General features: G+C 33.9%; 1 protein-coding gene across 1 annotated transcript in view; it reads left to right on the top strand.

The window, feature by feature from the left end:
* The window catches only part of LOC149774249 (uncharacterized), a 56521-nt gene that overhangs the window by 5344 nt on the left and 29628 nt on the right, over positions 1 to 21549 (top strand). Inside the window, exons 2-4 of the mRNA XM_089945580.1 lie at positions 8989 to 9061; positions 13204 to 13500; positions 21209 to 21345. Of these exons, the coding sequence (XP_089801706.1) occupies positions 8989 to 9061; positions 13204 to 13500; positions 21209 to 21345 (507 nt within the window). The remainder of the gene's footprint in view (positions 1 to 8988; positions 9062 to 13203; positions 13501 to 21208; positions 21346 to 21549) is intronic.

Here is a 21549-nt window from a genome sequence, read left to right as displayed (position 1 = left end):
TATTTCTACATTACACTCTTTGAGGACTTTTATTTGAAATCAGAGAAATAGCTATGAATATTAACCTACGTATATTTGGTTGAAAGCAGTTATGCTTTGGCTACGTACAATGATCCACACACAGTATGTACAAATCTAGTTCAAAATGACTAAAAAATTATTGTGTGTGTGTGTGTGTGTGTGTGTGCGTCTGATTTGGAATTTTAACGTAGCTTTAAAAGGTTTCAGTCATTTAACTACGATGTCTGCAGTGTGGCAGTTTAAAGTCATGTTGAGCACTGGGGCATCACTGACACCAGACCGACCAGACCTAACACTAACCTCTTAATGCTGAGCGGCATGCGAGGTAACATTAGTATGAGTGTATGGTATGATTCGGCCGGAAATCGAACCCACGACCTTCCGCATTCGAGGCGGATGCTCTAACCACTAGGCCACAAGAGCGGTCCTAATAACTCATGAACTGATTCACAAAAAGCGAATGTGCATATTCATTACAATATTTCCCTGTATCAAAGCAATATGATCTGTATCATACTTTTACGATTTTGATGTAATCTTTCCAAAGCGCCTTGATTTCAGGGTGATTGGCAGAATATTTGAACTATTGGTTGCCGAATTCATACGATGCTGGAAAATACAGATATAACATTTTCCCTTTGATCAAATTAAACAGATTAGGGACGACAACAAGTGTAATGGTAAAAAAGATTTAATGATGGTTTCTGGTTTAATATTTCTTAAAAGAACTCCCCTCTGGAAATGTTATGGTCACCAAATGTTGCTTGACTGACTTAGTCTTAGGTGAGGGAACTACACAGAATACCATTATTCTGCTAAATGGTTTGTCAAATGCAGGAATAGGTTGGCAGATGAACCTACGGTATCTTGTAGGTTTTTCCTGCGATTTCACGAGTGTGCGAACAGTATTTACAGCAATCACATAAATGACTTTCCGATGGAGATTCATTGGTTAGACCAAGGAATTCCTGTTGCTTTGACCTAGGAATAATTGTTGATATCTCATTGACCACACGCCACCAGCAAGTACCACATTTAATCTCCATTATCTCAAAAGAACCCCATGATTCACACAATCACAAACTGGTACTAGCGTGACTTCCATTTCGCTAATTATCCTTTGAAATAAACAGAAGCTCTCAGGATATTGTCTCCGTGATTGTCTTGTCACCCAGATTAGAATGTTCATGATCAATGCCTTTTGAGTCATCAATATCAGGAGCGAAATTGATCTCATCAAAAGACTGGTCAATAAAGGCGTCAGCTAAATAGAAAATGTCCTTATCAACATATTGTAATAAATAATTTTAATAATTGAGACCTCTCAAATTAAAACTAAACACAACATTATATACATTTATATACTGAAATGAATTAAGAACAATAATACATTTGGATTTAGGAATGATTTAATCGCTTCTGCATCCAGATAAATAGCCCAACTATTCAATTAAGGCTATATGGCCCAAAACCTCCCACCTGACTAATGTGGTGACACAACCCACGTGACTTAATCACCTAATTGGAAATTACCCCGAACTGTAATCATGTCCATGATATCGAACACATACCCAAATTAATATCATATTTATAGATCATTAGCTTAAAAGAGAATCGGCAACTATTTAGTTTATAACTGATCATGACAATAGGTAAATATCAAGCAATATATATATATATATATATATATATATATATATATATATATATATATATATATATATATATATATATATATATATATATATATATATATTATTTCTACAAATCCAGACGAATTAAAAAAGTATAATGATAGTATGCTCTTTTATTTATGAGGTGACGTTTCTTTCTCAGATTGGTATTTTATACTTATTGGGAAATAAGACCATCTTTTTCCCCACAAATGCATTACAAATTGGCTTATGTCCCCTCTGTTTAAACCGTTTTGCTTGCTACCGTGAATACGTTATAGATAAAGGTGTATATCACCCGTAAGCCGAACTTTAACTATTCCATAGCCATTGTTAAACAATACGGTGTTTATTATCCGATTTTAAGTGGATTCAGACCTTTTTGTACCGAAATGCATATGTATGATTCTTTCTAAATTAAGTGATTATGTTAATTGCTGATTTTAGAAAGGTCAGTAATACTTAGGCACTGAATGCTGTTTTGAAATGCATGTCGCCATTAAGAGAGCGAATGTGAGCGTCTTCTTAAAAAAAAAACAAAATTAGAGTTTTCTCCACACGCGTACATCCGAATACTTACTTATTTCAAGTTTATTTTGGTCACGATCCTTGAAATATCTTGTACAAATGATGGAGAATTGGCGTCCTTACAGGACCGACATGAATTAGATACGTTATTCCCCCTCCCTGCATCTCTTTAAATATTGCATTAAGTTCTCATCTGAATAAGTCTGAAGTGAATGAGGTTTTATTCTGAGGTTTCAGTTTGAACGCTTTGGTGCTTTTTTGAGCAATAAGCCCAAACTTATTCTATTTTTATAGTTGTATTATACTGATCTAATTTGGAAACATTTATATATGTAGGCCAGTGAATATTCAAAATTGTGATATTTTCTAAATATATAGAAAACTAAGAAATGTATTGTTGAGGCTTGTCAAGTAATGATTTCTATGAAAAAGGCAGAGAGCGATTATCCCAGCTATAACCACAAAAACGAACGTGTTTTATACCAATCGCAATTCAATTCTCTCATTGATTTTATTCCGCTATTTCTCGTATTGTTGTTCTTGCTAGTGTGCGATACAATAAAGGAACGAGTCACACTAGTCACATGGAATACTGTTCTTTCTTCACAATGTCGTAACTATTACTCGAGGTTAACTGTAACGCTCTTGATAACACTTCGCCGTATTTCATGATCATCGAAAGCGATATTTCTAGGCGCCTCTTCTCTCGGAGATTATATATATATATATATATATATATATATATATATATATATATATATATATATATATATATATATATATGTATATATCTGTAACAAGTAAATATATTATGGCACTACATCGGACTAGTCATTTAAATTTTTTAACTAAAACTTTCATTTAATTTGGGATAGGTTTTTTTATCATATATACAGCAGACATACCAAGATATCAACTAATATCGAATGAATTATTACGCGAAATCACCTAATGGCCTTAACCTATTACAAAACCATATCCATTGCCACGCTTATGTTGCTGCATTTCATTCTTTATCAGTCTAGAAAGACGGTTATCATGTTAAGTTCAGAGGATAATTTATGGTGACCGATTTTTGGTCATTTCATATTGTCATAAGCCGATAATGTTCCAGTATGACAAATTGACATCCCGACAAAATGCCACATCAGCAAGACAAAACGGGGTTGAAAATGCAACGGTCTTATTTTGACACTTTATGGCCATATTTAGTCGCGATGGCGCTTGGATTTTCTGAGATGTTTTGATTTAGCTCCATTCTGTTATAGTTTTTTTCGCAATGCGGCTTTGTCGGATTGTTGGCATTCAGTACGCATGTGCAATGGACGCATGATAGGATCGCCATTTGCAATTACTGCTAACTGTTATAATTCCAGCAAAGTTTACCTTGGCCGGTGTAAGGAGGGAAGTTGAGTTTAGTGAACTAATCATATAACACTAGTCCTTTTTCATTGTTATAACAAACTATGGACAAGACTAGGATAGGAAAGTATATTTTAAGTTATTTCAGTTGGGAAATACGACATAATATTGGTTTTCTTTAACTGTTACTGATAGTACGAAATGTATATACCAGTAAAGGACGACTCGACAGTGTTCACGTATGAAATTGAAAAGAAATCAGAACGATACCGCTCCAGTGCGACAAACAAAAAAGGTGAACACAATGAATTGCTAACGATTCAATGAGCCAAGCAATAACATTTAGCACATTGCACTACTAAGCCACAAATCTCTGCCGGCGATGACTCGAATCCCGCAGGCGGCATGTATATAGGACCGTAATTAACCATTATACTCCCGTTGGATGTCGCTCGGTTCAAATGATACTTGATGATGACATTCCGAGCTAGTCTATTCCAAAATGTCTCAATATATTTATCGTATTATTACAAACTGTATCCATGTTACTTTAGTTTGAGTACTTATATCACGCCCATATATATATATTTTGAGTATGCGCTTTTGTTTATAGCGTTCCGTTTTAAGGATGTCTTAGATTTTTGTGACTACTTGTTTGATTATGAGAAGTCGGTGCTGCGCATATAGTCCTCAAACCTAAATAGATGACAGACAATTGGGTACTTGTGAGATTTGTGGTCTTGCATTAATTAGCGTAAAATTATTTATAGAATGGATGCGTTGCACTTTCCAGTTTACAACAGCAGTTGTATAGAGGTCTTTTGAATCAGGGGAAACTTATGACTTAGCGGAATCGCCCCAAGGTTTGACATCGCTTGGTCAAGAAACCCCTTTGCTTGTTACAGGAAATAAATTTATGTTGATAGCGTATGATACACTTTGGAGAGATACAGAGACAATATAATACTTTGTCACAAGCACTTAGTTGGATTTGAGCACAGTAACGCCTCTCTTGTGAAGACGTATATGGGTATAGCGCAGACGTTAGGCGACATGGAGGGCATATCATGTTTTAGAGATTTTAGACGAGATGATTGTAAGAGTTTGGCTAGATTGTTCCGGCAAGCCAATTAAAAGTTTCCTTGTCGTATCGTACAGCTGGTTGCGAGAAGTCTTAAAGCAACGCCATGATGGATTACCGGTAGACATTTATGCGTCTACAAAACTTTCAGTAAAGTGAGCAAATGTTACTATTGTTCCTGTATGAGGGACGATATTCGTGAGTATTGTGCGTCTAGCTCCGTGTGCTCCTAGCAGAAAAGTTAGAACCAGAAGCGCCGAGCGAAACTTCAGGCCATAACTGCTGAGGAAAAAGGAGAGAAGCTCGTAGCCCTCGATATTTTAGGACACCTTACAAAGGCAGAGGAAGGAAATGCATACAGGTTTTATCTCACTTGCCATTTACTACTGTGAACTTCAGGAACTTTCCCCATAACATTTCTGGAAATGTATTCGTTGTTCCTTGACATATTGGAACAACTATTCTAGAACTTGCTCTTCTTACTCACTGCTTGCAGGTTGATTGATGGATTCCACAGTTAATTATGGATTTCTTTAAATATATCAATTCCAAACCTGTGCCTTTTACTACACCACCTATCAAGTAATACATGAAATATATTTAACGATCACAATCCAGTACACAGTAATTAGGAATTGTCAGTGGTTTCGTGTACACAAATTTAAAGACTTGCTCATTACTCATTTGAAGTTGTTGTAGTTGCTCAGCATCGCTACTCTCAGTTTCATGTCGTTGAAAAGTGTATGTTTAAACGTTGTTAAAAGTGCACTGAATTGTAAAAACATTACAAAATATATTATTATATCAGTTGCTATGTAATCACCTCTGTAGATTTGTTTAAATGGGGAGGAATTAACTCCTTTAGCTGATCTCCAATTAAAATTAAAATAAGCATATACTCTTAATTTGTTTTCTGTCCATTATTTAGAACTCTTTGTCACTTAAGATTTTAATTTTATTTTTACTCGACATTCTGATTGCTATGCTTAGTTTCAATTCCTGCATTTATAGACTCATTCCACTCATATGTGGGCAATAATATGTATCTGCTCTTATGCTTCATATGATTATTCCATCTTTTGCAACCATTACAGTATATATCGTACACACAACTGAACCAGTTTCCTCTAATTCAATATCGTAGCTGAACAGATCTCTAAATACAAGACCTCTGAAAGGGATACAAATAAATATAATTTAGACAGGTGATCGCATATTCTAAATTATGTATCTCATGTAATCTCTATGCTGGAAAGATCCCAAGAGACCATCTTATTTAGGCGATTTCATTCAACGAATTTCCTCAATTATTTCCACTTGGTGTCCATGCAGATCAAAGACGTAAATCTCAAGAAGGTCCAAATACTATTTTGAGAAGAACATGTTATGGCCCATAGTTCACGTAATTTCTAATTTAGCTTCGAAGTTTCTTTTTATAACTATCCTGTACTAAGTTTGCGACATCTTTGAGCCGGTTTGAACAATTACGTGTAAACGTTTTCTCTATTTCAATAGTTGTCTGACTACAAACATCGAAGACTTGTTCAGATTAACATACAGCTAAAGATCGCATAGTTCAGATTTAAAAGATCCTCTTTCTATTTAGCCTGTAGATACGTACGCCACTGCTTTACCAAGCATTCCTTGAGTGTGATCTTGAGTGTTCGGGATTCCTCCTCGGCGATCGGCGTCCGAACAGCCATGTGGAATTGTGGCATCATTGACAAGATCGATGCTATTGAGGTGATTCTCGGGTTGTATCTAGAACACCACTCTTCATCGTGGCATTGATTTCACAAAGAATAGGAAGCGCCTAAGAACTCATCGTCAGTGCTTTTTGCATCACCGATGTCTACAATCAGTCTATGATTAAAGAGTGCAAGGTCTCGGTGTTCATGATGTTGACGGCGAGCAACCTCTGGCAAATCGATATTCTCCTCTTTCGGCATTGTATTCATTGTTGTAGCTGATATTTCTTTACACGTTTGGGTGTGACGTGTTCGCGTTCGTGTCGTAAATCGAGCGGTACATTTTTCCTACACAAGTTAAGTCAATTGTGAGGAAGCTACATGGGTCCCAAAATTCTTCTCACCATGAAGCTTCGACTGCACACCAGGTCCAACACATTTGCAAGGCTTCGCACGACAACCGGCGAAACATCTTACACATATTACAATTTTCCTGGGTTACATTTGGCATTTTCAGTATCGTCGGGTCACATAGGATACGTATGTTTTATTGTGCCATCCTTGAGAAAACAATCTCGGAGGGTTTATCTTGCTGGTCAAGCTTCATATTTGCGCACACGACAAGATTATTGGCGCCGAGTACATGGATGAAATATAGTATATTTGGAAGGATCAATGCAAATGAAATATTTACGTGCATTTCACGTTGAACACATGCGGGGTGTTTATGATATGTACCCATTTTAGTATCAAGCTTTCCTGAGACGTGGGTTAAACAAACACACAAAAAACCACAAAAATAAGTCTTTTTCCATTACAACATGTTCTAGACATACAGCAAATAGGCAAATTAGATGTATTTTATTTGTCAGTGTTGCATGCCTTAATGTTATGTGATGTTGAACTTCGGCACTTGCTAAGGGTTTTATTTTCAAGGAGTAAAGCCATACTTGGCCAAAGGATGATTATGTCACATCATTGCACATGACACGATTATTCGCGTTAAGTACATTGTCGTCGATGATTTATAGTATATATGGTCAGATCACTTCAAATAAAAACATGCATTTCCAGAAGAAAACATGTGGCATGTTTATGATATTTGCCCGTTTTAATAAACAGAATAGAACACAAAAAATAAATCGTTTCCATTGAAACATGTTCAAGATTGACAGCAAGTAGGAATATTAAGTTTATTTTATTTATCAATGACGCACTCCTGAATGTTTAGCAACATTGAACTTCAGCGCTTGTTGAGGGTTTAAATGTACACATAATAATTTTCAAGGTGTAAAGCGACATTTGGCCATTTGACAATTCTCTAGTAAAGCTTTACTCGGCGTTCATCCTGTCAAGATGAGTGGACGAGTGATTTGTTTTAGACCCTAAGTGGATTATTCATAGTGTATTTAAATAAGTAGCACTAATTTGCAATTAATAGACATAAGTTTGTACCTCCAGAGAGAAAAGTGAAAGTATTGGAAGAGTCATAAGCTCGCGAGACTTACATGTTTGGTCATACCAATATGTTCGCATTATAGATATCCAGCGTTATCCTTTCCGCAACTTCTGTATTTGTCTCAGTCAGATTAGCCTCTTGCATACAGGTTAACTAGTTCAACCACGAGTAACATTGAAGTGTATAAGGAGAGTTAAAAATGACAATTATTGAAAAACAAAATCAAAATTGAGAGCATTACCGAGATACAATTAAACGGCGTTTAGCCGATTACACTAGCTTCGAAGCTGGCAAGAAATAAAGGAGAATTGTTTTATACGCATAATTATACCGAGATTTTAAAAATGCATTATTCAGCATATCTGTGTCTGAGCAATCGTTCATTGGAACGAAAATGGTCTTGCGTAATGCATTACATTACATATTTTATTATTATAGTATTTAGATGATGCATTTAAATAGATAACCATTTAATTAGCACATGTTGCTTATAATTGAAATATTGTACTGAACGGAATCGCTTTCTTAAATATCGAATGGAAACTTCTGTCAAACATAACTTGTTGTACTTGTTATTGATGGAACAATTGTAATATATCACAACTTTAAACAAAAGTTCTAAGAAAGGTTAAACAGCTGTGTAGAACATGAAATTATTGTTATAACAGATTGGCTGGTTTACCGAGAGATAGATGGTGAAAAGATTTGGATTTGTATTTCTGTAACGTAGCTTTAACAACTTTACAGTCATATCACTGCGATGTCTGCAGTGTTGGAGTTTATAATAATGTCTAACACTGGGGCATTATGCCGCAGACATTTAGCATTGTGCCCCATCCAGTCACATTATCATGACCACAGTTCTAACACTAACCTCTTAATGCTTAGCGCATTGCAAGGCAGCCGTTAGTACCATTCGTATAAGTCTCTGGTATGACCCAGCCGGGGTTCAAACCCGAGATCTCTCGCATCCGAGGCGGACGGTCTAATCAACGGGCCGCCGGAGCTGTAAATGAGGAAATGAAAACGAAACAAGAAAGTTAAAAGAAAACCGATAATGCATATGGGATCGTTTACTAAATCACGAAAGTTAATTTGACGTTCGCTACTCGTTATAATTAGCAGGTCAAAATATATGCCTGTTCACGTGTACTAATGACCATTTCTTACTTTTAGATTAACAAGATGATCAAACCCTTGCATTGCTGCGTGTTCTTACCGGTAACTCTATTGGCATCACTGTGTACAGGTCGGTAATGTCACTATAGTTACGTTTTAATAAGTTGTTCAATGGTATATAATATATATTATCATATTATTTCAAAAAATATGTGAGTTTCTGAATATAAATATTTATCTTTCTATTTATAAGAAGAGATTGGGCATATTGCTTTTCCTCACCTCGTTCTTTCTCTCTTATTTGAGACAAAATGTCCTGGAAAACAAACTGGCAAGGAAAAAGGAAACATTCAAATTATGTCGAAATAAAAAGAGAATTGCAAACACAAGATTAAGATTGACTCTAATCAGATATTAACTTACTTGGTATATGTGAACTAATTCTGACATTCAATAATGTTGTTACTTCACAAGACAATAACAGGAACTTTCTTTCAGAACTTGATTTGTGTCACTTCAATAATAGATACACACACGAATACAATTTAAAACCATATTGAGGAACATAGCACATATGTGCAGATTATGTTACTATTAGAAATAAGAAAATAAGCTGTATTGTTTATCAATGAACTCGTCAGAAAAAGTACTGTTTACATTATAAACATGGCGCACTCTTACAAGTATCGTCAAAGTAATTCTATGTATATGTGAAATAGGGTAATTTAGTTTTATGCACTAAATATCCATAAGGACAAGTATTGTAGATTATAGTATTGGAAGCTTATAATAATAACAGCTCAGTTCATAATAGTAATCCCATTGCTTCCAAAAAGAGATTCGGTGCGCTAGGCTAGTCTAGTTTTCCATAAATCTAAAGTTATTTGGCAAAATCACTGTTCTTAATTAATCATGTTCCTTCATTCGTCAACTTTTTCATGTATGTCAGATTCCGCTTTGGCCAACTATTACATTGTCTGCCATCTTTTCAGTTTCAAATGTATTTGCTCCTTCTGCTACAAAATCGTAGCATTTGTCTTTACAATGCACACATAATTCCAAGATTGTTGCCCGTGAATAGCTGGAAACAATTTAACGAATGTGTGTGTGTGTGTGTTCACATTGTGTTAGTTTATAAAGGCAGAACATAGCTTGGTCACCGTTTTATCATTAATTTAACTACCTCTGACACATATTGTCCACTGCTTCATCTTTACCTTGTCGATTATTGTGCTCCTGCTCTACTCTGAGAAGTTCCTCTATTTGTAGTATTACGACATTATGTAGAGTTCTAGCTTCAATATTTCACTCACTTCATATAATGACTTGGTGTTTAGATTATTCAACTACCGACGTATGCTGTTCTGCTAATAACATTTTTTCCATCTTTCTATGTGGAATTTCTGTTTAATTACATGATATGCACCCCCTTTTCTCGTTCATTTTTTTCTCTGCAATTTGTATTTTATTGAGATGGCATTATTTTCGTCTGCAGTTTTTATCGAAACGATTACAGCATAGATCCCGGTTTATTATCGCAGCACTCTCGAATATAAGTTTCATGTTTGTTTCTTCGATTTTGTCGGTGTGGACTAGTATTAGTACGTGGTGTACGTTAAATCGATCTCTGATGATTATTTGGTACTTTAGCTCCTTTAATGCAGGAGGTATTTTATCGTTGTTTGACACTGATACCATTGTTTAATATTTTAGTTCCATGAAAATATTAAATGGTTTATTCACCTTTCTATCACTATGCTTATTAACTCTGCCCAAAAGTGATACATACTGACTACTACTTCGTCTTTACCTTATTGGTTATTGTGCTCCCGCTCTAGTCTCATAGGTTCCTCTCTTTGTAGTACTGCTTCTCCCAGATGAAGTCATATCTAGATGTAAAATCTCTAGCCTCTTGCACTGGTTCTCTCAGAAACTGTACATGCTGTTAATTAATGTATGTAATAGCGAGTCGTCCGTATTTGGTATAATAGCCTTTTAAAGACTTTCCGGCACCAATGACATGAATTCATATATCATCATATATTCGGTTCAGTACACCATATATATCAATTCAGCTCCATTCATTCTTTTGGTTCAATCGACGATGCAGGATTTGTACCGTACACCTGAGGCCGTGCAAATATCACGACTGCTACAGTGTTACCTCAGTGTATCTTTCGTTTATATTGTGATACTTAAAATATCAAGTTATTTAATTCCAGAATCTATCTAAAGAGTATTATTAAAATATTACTGTCTGGAAAGAAACCTCAATTTCAGTTTATCTGTGACTTTATATTATAAAGCTGTCCGTCGGCAGTAGGTGGTTGATATTTATTTTTATGGAGTCCTTCATTCTTTAATGTATTTAATATGGAATCATAATAAGCGCTCGAGGAGAAATTACACACTTAAGAAAACTATCTTGATATAAAACCTATATAGAAGACATCAGTTATGATTCAAAAAGCCCTGAATGGCTGCATCCAGGAAGATAAATTAGATAAATTACTGAATGCAATGAATTTCGGCGTGTTTAAGGCTTTGCAGACTATCAGACATTCCAAGATCCAAGAGTGCAGAGTGCATTTCTGAAGTTATCAATGTTAATCACTTGTTTCGTTTATTATCTCTTCCTTTTCGGATGACACTGCTATATATGGGAAGCCGAATCTGTGTTGCTGGCAAATTTGGTCGAAGATCATATTGATCGTTTCAACCCGGACCTTTTCTTTTTTGTAGTTGCAAATATTTTAATTAACATGTAGTTCGTCTCATTTAGGAAATCATCTTGCAGACTTTCCTCATTCATCAGAAAACCTGCATTTGAGTATGCAGTAGTGTCTTGCAAATATAGTTCAATACTGGTGGATTTCTGTAGGCAGAACCGTTGAACTTTGGACGTAATAATTTCCCATCCGTTCTGTTGGTCTTAATTTGTATTCTTGCTGATCGACATCCTTCAGCTCCTCCCCGTCTTTGATCTGCCTTAGTGTTTAATCGGTTTACCCTCAGTTTTGTGCAGCATGGTACTGGATAAGTTATCTCGAACACTGATCTCTGAGTGTACCTGTTGTTGCTTGATCTTGAATCGCTAGTCTTATTTGCACTATTTTGCAAACTTTTTATATCTACTCATTTCTTATGACCCGTAGATCTCTTGCTTCAGAATTTCGATCACTTCATATAATGACTTGGTCTATGTATTACACAACTAATGACGTATGCTGTTCTGCTAATAACCCGTTTTCCATCTTTTTCTGTCTAATTTTAGTTTAATTATATGTTATGCCCCTCCTTCTTTTTGGTTCCTTTTGGTTTTTATTTTCTCTGTAATATGTATTTGCTTATTTAGATGGCATTCTTTTCGTTTGCAGTTTTGTTGAAAAGTTTACTGCACAGAGCCTGGTTTATTATCGCAGCACCCTCGAATATAAGTTTTATATTTTTGTATTCGATTCTGTCGGTGTGTAATAGCTTTAGCACACGGCGTGCGTTAAATCGATCTCTGATGCTTATTTGGTACTTTAGTTTTTTTAATGCAGGGTTCCTTTTTATCATTGTTTGATACTAATACCATTATTTGATAGTTTAGTTCCACGATCCACGGCTGCGTGTCTCTAACTGTCTGGATTTCGACTAAACGCTATTGTTTGTATTTTGTTCCAGTTTCTTCTATTTATTTTATATCAATATTTATACTGAACATTTATGGTTAGTGTTTATATTCAGGTCAGTGTTAATAATATAGTCCGAAGTATCAGTATTTACCTTTTTCATGGTTCATCCAACATATAAACATGCATAGTAGTTCATTCTATCTAATCCGTCTAACAATGTTCAGGGGCTAATATCATACACTTTTCTATAGCCACCACGCTTCCTTGTCTGTCTATTATTAGAAGACAAAGACCATCGGATAGAGTCTTCTCCCCCATTGACCACCTTATCGGGTTAAGGGTTGTCCGTTTGATTGTAGCGCTTTTCTTCCTCCTTGACATGACCAGTTATGTTGACCATATGAACATTCATCACTTACTTCTTGTCGTTGATGACGAAAATCCTGGAATTCTTCTAGTTTTTCTTCTTCTTCGTCTTCTTCTTCTTCTTCATCATCTTCTTCTTCTTCTTCTTCTTCTTCTTATTATTATTATTATTATTATTAGTAGTAGTAGTAGTAGTAGTAGTAGTAGTAGTAGTAGTAGTAGTAGTATTATTTCTGACGATAATGTTTCAGATAAAAATATTTTTATCTAATATTTTAAATTTCAGATACAAGACATAGTTTTATATTTGTCTGCATCGGAGATCCCGTACATGTGTTTCAAAACATTACATCTTCCAATTTCAGTGGAGATATTATCCTTTACAAAAAAATTGCCGATAAAGTAGAGGCAATTGCTCAGTTTCGTAGCGAAAAAGATGTAATACATGATAGATACAAGCAAAAGTTGTCTTTGGAAAATGGAGATATATTGATAAGAGACTTTCAAAAATCGGATGAAGCGATATATACTATTTTATATGACGGTTTATCTAAAAGGAACAAGGTGGCAATATGTGCAACTGGTGAGTATTCAATTATACTTTTATAGTCCAGATTTGTTGTATGTACTTATAGCAGTGTAGCGAGTTAGGATACGTCAGAAATTTCAGCTCTAAATCGTTTGCATGTATCATTTTATTCTATAATTATTGTTCTTTTGTCCTCTTGTTCTTTGCGAAAAAAGTTGAATGCAAATTGATCATGTTACGGTGCTTTGTATATTCGCTATCAAAACCTATTTATTTCTAATTCAACAATAGCACATAAAGATTAAGAGCTAATAATACTGAGGTCAAACAGAGACGAAATGGTTTATCCATGGGCACCACGATGCATACATGAAAACATAATCAAATGAAACAAATTTGTATATAATAATATAAAATACCCCAGTTATAATCGCACAACATAGTGAATATTAATTTGTTCTAGTCCGAAAGGACTCGAATACGCACAGCGAATAATGGCACCTGTTGCCACGCTCTAATTTACTTGCAATGCGTTCTTCCCCGAAAGACTTTGGAAGGATGTCAAAAAGATAGCAAAACAGTGAATTTTCAGCATAGTATAAGCCACACACATTAATTAATTAATAATCAGCCAAATGCAGGTTTATATATGTATATATTTATTGTTTCAAGTGTTAATATTAAGATAGAGAGAGAGAGGTAGAGAGAGAGAATATGACCCAATATGTTCATATTTTATGGTTGCAGCTTCAGCATACCATGTGACCGACGTTATCCATCCTCCCAACATGTTCACTTACAGCTAGTAGTTTTTATGAAATGACAATTCCGTGTTGTTTTACAGGATACTAGGCATTTAAGTTTGTCATAGTTTTCCAGTTTAAAATACATTATATATGAGCATTCAATTATCTGCAGAAACATGCAACGTCAACAATAATTTGAGAAGCTTATGTATACTTACTGGCACTGGATATAATACGATTTGATCATTTCATCTATTTCATCATTAGCAAGCGACAGCTGACACACATTCAGTACGTTGAATAAGCCCTACCACTAATGCAACGAATACAAGTAATGTTGTTATGGCTAGACGTTCCAGAAATGTAGTTCAGATCAAAATTTAGTCGATGTAACTAAATGTATTGTTCCACGATTTGTCTCCCACTACCTTGCAATTTGCACAAGACAACTCGATTACCAATATTCTCTGTATGAATCTGCATTGCAAATGTTTTGAACATAAGCACATACCAGTCATTTTTAGATGACAAATATAACACAAAATATTTCATTACTTCTATTCTAAGTACAAAAATTTAACGTCATTTGTTTCTGCTGACATTGTTTCCATCACTGCTTCGGACGTGAAAAAACCTAATGTGCACTTTATGGCATAAACGTTGATTCATCACAGCTGATTTTGAGAAACAGTTAACAAGAAAATCATGTTTATCATTATGAACACAGTACCCGATACAAGAAGAGGCGGCAATCAGATGCACGTATAAGAATCGGAGCGCGCATTGAAATGCATTGAAAAGCATACATCAGCACAGCGCACGTTGGACAGACGACTGGTTCCAGCACCTCTCTATATATATATTTAGTTGGAACATTGTGCTATAGTTCAGCATAGTGGTTTCTAAAGACATCTAAAGACATCTTTGTTAACGCTGGATACATATATATATATATATATATATATATATATATATAGTTACAACACTATGGTCTTAAAATAAAATAACGTGAAGGAGGAAAAACCAACACATTTGGTATAACTGAAAATATTAATATTTTTAACTAAAATAATTTTTTGCAGGAAATGAAACTGAAAAAAATTATCAATAACGTAAAGTAGAGTGAATTAATTATTAAGGTCTTAAATGGTCTATCAATTCCAAAAATATCGATTAATTTGATTTGGTCTTTATTGTATTGGCTTATCAACACGAGATAAAAAGCACTATAATACAACCCCAAAATGTCTTTAAAATAATCCACAATAATTCCGTAACGGCTATAAATATCCAACTAGTCCTTAAATAGTATTTCCGTGACAGCTGTTACAAATCAAAATAATCTAAAATATTTCGAATACATTAGTCCGAACGAATACATAATTTAAGCAAAATGTGTTGCTTGAAGATGACTTCCTAGACTAGTGGTAATACTAAGAATGCCTAATTATACATAGCATTTCTATTATACAGATTACCAGTTAATAAGACTCTTTTATTTACAAGAAATGAAGTATAAAATATAATGCTGCTCCCTTCCTATTACATCTCAACCCAAATAAGCAATTAGTCCAAAACTAGACTTATATTGGAAAACTCGCGAACTTTTAAATTGGTGCGATCTTTGCCCATGCACGGTAAATGGGCACACATACAAATGTGTGCAGAAGTAAACATTGGTGGATGATCTAATTATAAGATTTCACGACTTGTAGTAGTTGCAATGTAGATTATTTTCCCAATCGTTATGCTGTAGCAAAATAACACAGCGCCATTTCTTTATGTGTCATTAACTGATTGTTCAATTAATTCAGAGGTATTTCTATCCGACTATCAACACCCGAGATCCAGTTTGCAGTCCATGTAAGCCCTTAGATCAATTTCAAGCTTTTTATAAATGTTGCGTTAAATCCTAAAGCCAGAGGAAGAACTGAAATGCACATAAATCTATGATTTGGTGTATGTGGAGGACAATAAACCTATTGCCATACACCGCAAACTGTATAGCTTCAAGAACAGTGTTTTGTGAATTCCCAGCTCCTGTATCAATATTTAAGGAATAATTCCCTTTTCAATTACCGCTGTTGCATCATAAATAACACTGGATTGTCATGAAGATATTGCATCAAGAGACATTTTAAATAATTGACCGGAATTTTGTGTTGAAAGAACTTGTGCACTTTTAAGTATGGTCTTTATTTTGTTAAAAGCCTTCCTACATTTTCAGAGGAATGAATATGGCTTTCTTATTGCAAACAATTTTGTCAGTAGTACGGCAATTGTAGATAAATGTGAACAATTTTCAAATAATATACAATCATATCAATATATTGCATTATTTGTTTTTTACTAATATGCACTGGGAATCCAGATATAATATTTTCGAAATTCCTCTCAGTACTTGATACAAAAAGGCTCTCGGAAGTTCCTTTGTACATTAATGTTTTAACAGAGATGAGATAGGCTTGACAGAATCCTAGCGAAGCAATAAAAACATGCTGACATGCATGGTTCATAATTCTCCGAAATCAGAGAGGGGTTTAACAATGTACTGTTTTAATACAAGACCGTGACCTTAAGGTCTTGAAGATAAGATCATTTGGAAAACCTTTATTTTGTTGCTTATTGTACTTTATTATATTATACGATCTATTGTAATCAGAAATGACGTGTCCTTTATTTTAATGTGCGTGCAGGTAGGACAAGGAGGAGATAAGGATATTTGATCAGTCTTATCGATATCTGATTTCTAAAAGTTGTGATGGATTGATATTTGAAAGTACCCGTATGAGATTAAGATCATTTTTTTACCAAAATAAAACATCTGAAGGAAAATCTACAGCAGGATGTTGTACTAACAATGAACAGTAGATTTCCAGATCTTTGTCAGTAATTACACTTTGTAATAGAAGAGTCCAATGCCATTTAACATTTTTAACAATATTCTCAAAGTGAAAAATAAGTATCTACTGGTTGTTGAAAAACTGGATTCCAACCTAATGTTTCTGGTGACATTAATGCCTAGCATTTTTGTAAGAGAGGAGTGATCTGTTTACCAATTCTATTTCCACTAGTCTATGCCGAATTTTCATTGTTTTACTCATATTGCTCTTTTCTCCTTCTGCATTTGCATTTGGTTTTCCTCACTCTTAATTTAATTTGCACTTTTATTTCATTCTTCTTGTCCTGCCTTTGAATTTGTATTTCCATCATTTTTTCTGAAGATGAACTTTCTTATTCCAGTTCCATCAGTTGTTTTTAACTATAATTCTGTCAATTTGCTATCATAATCCAAAGCAATAATATTCCAGCTTGTCTTTCCAACCAAATACTGAATAAAAGAATTGTCATTCTTGTTCTTTGTTAAAATTCTTTCATTCCAGAACTGTCAAAATGTATACCTTGATGAAGCACCTCGTCCTTTTTTATAGACTCTAACCGATCCTGGGTAGGATTTGAGTCAATGTATCAACATCCGATTAAATGTGTTAAATTAAACTGTTTTCCAGGGAAAATGACAATTCCGAAACAAAGTCAATTTAAATTTTATACGTTTTAATATATATCTCTGAAATATTTTTGTTTTGAAGAAATTCAGATCCCCAAAAGCTCCCAAGTTTTGTTACGATCCTGTGCCTTAAGTTATGCAATATAATGAAAGTGATATGTTGGTAAAATCAGCTAAGATTTTTTTTCTATACAATGCAAACTGGAAATTCAAGGTACAGCATTTTATTGCGAATGAAATCCCAAATGATCCTAAATGTCCGATCACAGTTCTCAAACATAGAATGTTTCCTATTTAATACTGCATGAAGCGGATGTAGTAAGCTGGCTTGTTGGCTTATTTAACTTCTTAAGGTGTACTCTCCAGTTTCAGAGGTGGCATCAGTGTTTACTATATGTTCATATTTATTGAATATAAATATATGAGAATTATAAGCTACATAAACCTGGAGACACCATGCACAAAATCATCCAGATAGACATGACATATTTTACTTAAGCTTCTGAATGATGGTATAAATAATGAACTTTTGCAATATGAAATGGTCAAAAAATCTTTACTATGGTCACTATGAGTAGATGCGTACATGGCAAATGCTGCGTCTTGTTTGTTCAAATAATAAATCACCATTCAAATAATTAAGCGTTTGATTTTAATTAGTTGCTGATTTTGTTTCATATTACTTATCATAGTTAATTTTCTTCCTTAAAATAAAATCAAAACACCCGTAGTTGGGATCATTCTATTTATGAGTTACACAGTTTGTAATGCTGCCAGCTTCTATTTATTCACCTTTCCTGTGTCTGTTATGAATATTTTATTAAAATCTCAAATATCATTCTAATAGTTGTTTATTGTTTGTTCTTATTCTTGTAGATTTAGCCGCTGCTGCTGCTGCTTATTATCTGTCCTTCGGTTGAATGGTTTGATTGCCTACTGTTTTTGTTATTTTTTGCGAACGACTATGTCTTTAAGACTTCAAATACTATGTCTTATTCAATCGAAAACCGGCTGTACTAAACAACTTTTAAATGGTCATGTTTCATTGTAGACATAATATGTACCCTGATACACATCACATTCTAGGCAGAAGTATAAGTTAACTTAGTAATGGTAAACGTTATCATTTCAGTCGACATTTGTCTATTGTGTATTACCCCAGAAACTTAAGTTGTCTATCAATTTCTATTTAATTTTACATTTGTGATTATATTGATAAATATTGTCAGGCAGGGTCCATGTTCCATTAGGTAGTCGACGGTGACATGTTTATCTTTTACAGTCTAAATTTGTAAAGAGCAATGATAACTATTCCAACACCTTTAAAGTCCATGTTTGATGTGGACATATCGACTTACATTAAGTGCTTGCCTGAGCGCAGTTTAGAATGCGGCAAGGTTAACATAGCTATTACTGTCTGTGTTTGCTTGCTTGTTTCGCGGAACATTTATATGTGGAAGCACATGCACTTTTTGATAGCTGAAACTTTAAAATATGCAGCGACAACGAGCAAAATTAAGAAAATAACCAAGATAAATGCAATTGAAGATACCTATATTGAATGATTCAAGGCAGTTAACTTGATCAACTTAATCAAATGTTAATGATAAGTGATAACTGTGTGAACAGAAAATACAAGTCAGCGTTACCTCCAAGACTTTGCTTGGAATTTGTTTTAGTATTCATATATATTACGGTGCTTAGTAGGACAACTGAACATAACTTTTAGGAGCTCTTCAATTTCCTAACTTGATTTTGTCACACTTCTCCGGCTCATTTGTCACTCAACCGTTTACGGATTATCTGTTTATATGTTCTATTTACACAGGTATGTTCTGTTCATGTAATTTTAAATCTCTCGAGGAAAGTGTGTTTTCTACTTTAGTCATCGATAAATCTAACTTCTTGATTCTATCTATAGTATGCTCTGCACGCGTACTCAGTTCATTCTTCACTATTCAAAAAAGCAAATAAATGGCTGAGTGTAAAGGTTATGAAATGAAACAAGACGAAAGCCCCGAATAAAGAGATCATAAAGTGGTAGGTTCATCCGATTAAATTCGCATTGATGACACTGTAAATATTGTTGATGGTTTTGGTCGATTAATATATAGTGCATCTGAAATTAAAATGGTTACTCGTTAAAGATGAAAACAGTTTCACTAACGCTTATTAGAAACTTCAATGACTTGATAAAAAGAGGACACAATATAGACGAATCACAGTATTATTGAGATTAGATCTAGAGCACACTATAAGAAACTTCTTGTAACATTAGTGTTGAAAAGGGTTGCAAAACTATATACGATGATTGATAGTGACACCAACTAAATTAGACAATGCAATGTTCGCTTAATTACTTCAGATATTATAATACATACATTTGATGTTTGTGTTTATCCTTCCTTCAGCTGAGTGTAATATCTAATGTGTGTATATATATTATATATATATATATATATACTGTTTATATATTCTTCGCCCTGCACTATACTATTGATCTTAATTTGTTAAATCTGTATATCTTTATGATGAAAGCAAATCTGCATTTTCCTTGCAACTAGATATCTTAAAACTGCTTTAAATCCCGATTCGTTATTATTAGTATCTTGTATTATTTGTAATACAATTCAATTTGTTGACACCCGTATCCACTCAAATCAAGTAACAGATATACACCATCTCTTGAGACAAGTATTGTTGCTTTTATGATAATCAATTAATATTTATATCACTGATTAAATTTCAGTGTATGATGTATTGCGTTTTGAACTATTGAAATTTCGCTCCTGTCGATGCTCATCAGCTCTACTACAGTCAACAAAAATACATACATACAACAGTTATACATGTGATACATTTTGCGAATACATCGGTATTGTACTAGTTAAAAGTTAAAAAAGAAAATATTGAGTGCTCAGAATTTGTACTAGAGTAGCTGACAGTTGGTAGATATGTAATTAAAATGTACGATCTTGTTTATTTTTTCATTTATTATGCGTCGATGAAACCATGCACTTACAACATATATCCTTTTAAAACGTTCGACGAACTTATCGTGCATGAGGTGGGGATTGCACTATTAAGCTTCATATTTGTGTTCACATAGTATGAATGCGGTATGATAATTTATTTTGGTATATGAATACAGTGTACCTGTAAGTGTACTTAAGATAATATCGTTACCAAAAGAATATAAAATATTTAATTTGCAAGCATTAATTGTGTGTTGCTATTTAAATATTAAATTGCAATATATATATATATATATATATATATATATATATATATATATATATATATATATATATATATATATATATATATATATATATATATATATATATATATATATAGAGAGATAGATATATATATAGATATATATATATATTATTAAAATTAAACATCCTATTCTTGATTTTAAAATACGTCGTCGAGAGATTTCAAAACTTGTGTATACAAATGATTAGCTTAAGCAAATATAATATCTTCTCTCTAAAATTGTCAGTTCCACCAACTAAGCCCTGCAAACCAAACATAGTACAGGATGGAAACGTTTTGACTGTGTCTCTGGATAATCCAGATTACTGCGGAAAACCTGTAGTGGCTGTCCACTGGATGGAGTATCATAATAGTTCCCGTTCAGTAAGTAAATTGTTTTTACCCGAAGTGTATTTATAAATGTATTGTACAATCTGTCAAGATCTGCCTTTCATTTTTCTTTGACTAAATGCATTTGGATAAATAATGTCTTGAAAAATCTAAATACATTGCAATATTCTACATTTGATTAATCGGTCTACTTGAAAAATCAATATCCTTATAATAGCTGTAGTGAAGATATAAAAT

Source organism: Sinohyriopsis cumingii, unplaced genomic scaffold, assembly GCF_028554795.1.
Source record: "Sinohyriopsis cumingii isolate HCF-2022 unplaced genomic scaffold, ASM2855479v2 utg000360l, whole genome shotgun sequence".
Taxonomy (NCBI): Eukaryota; Metazoa; Mollusca; class Bivalvia; order Unionida; family Unionidae; genus Sinohyriopsis; species Sinohyriopsis cumingii.
This window is presented reverse-complemented; position numbering and strand designations above follow the sequence as displayed.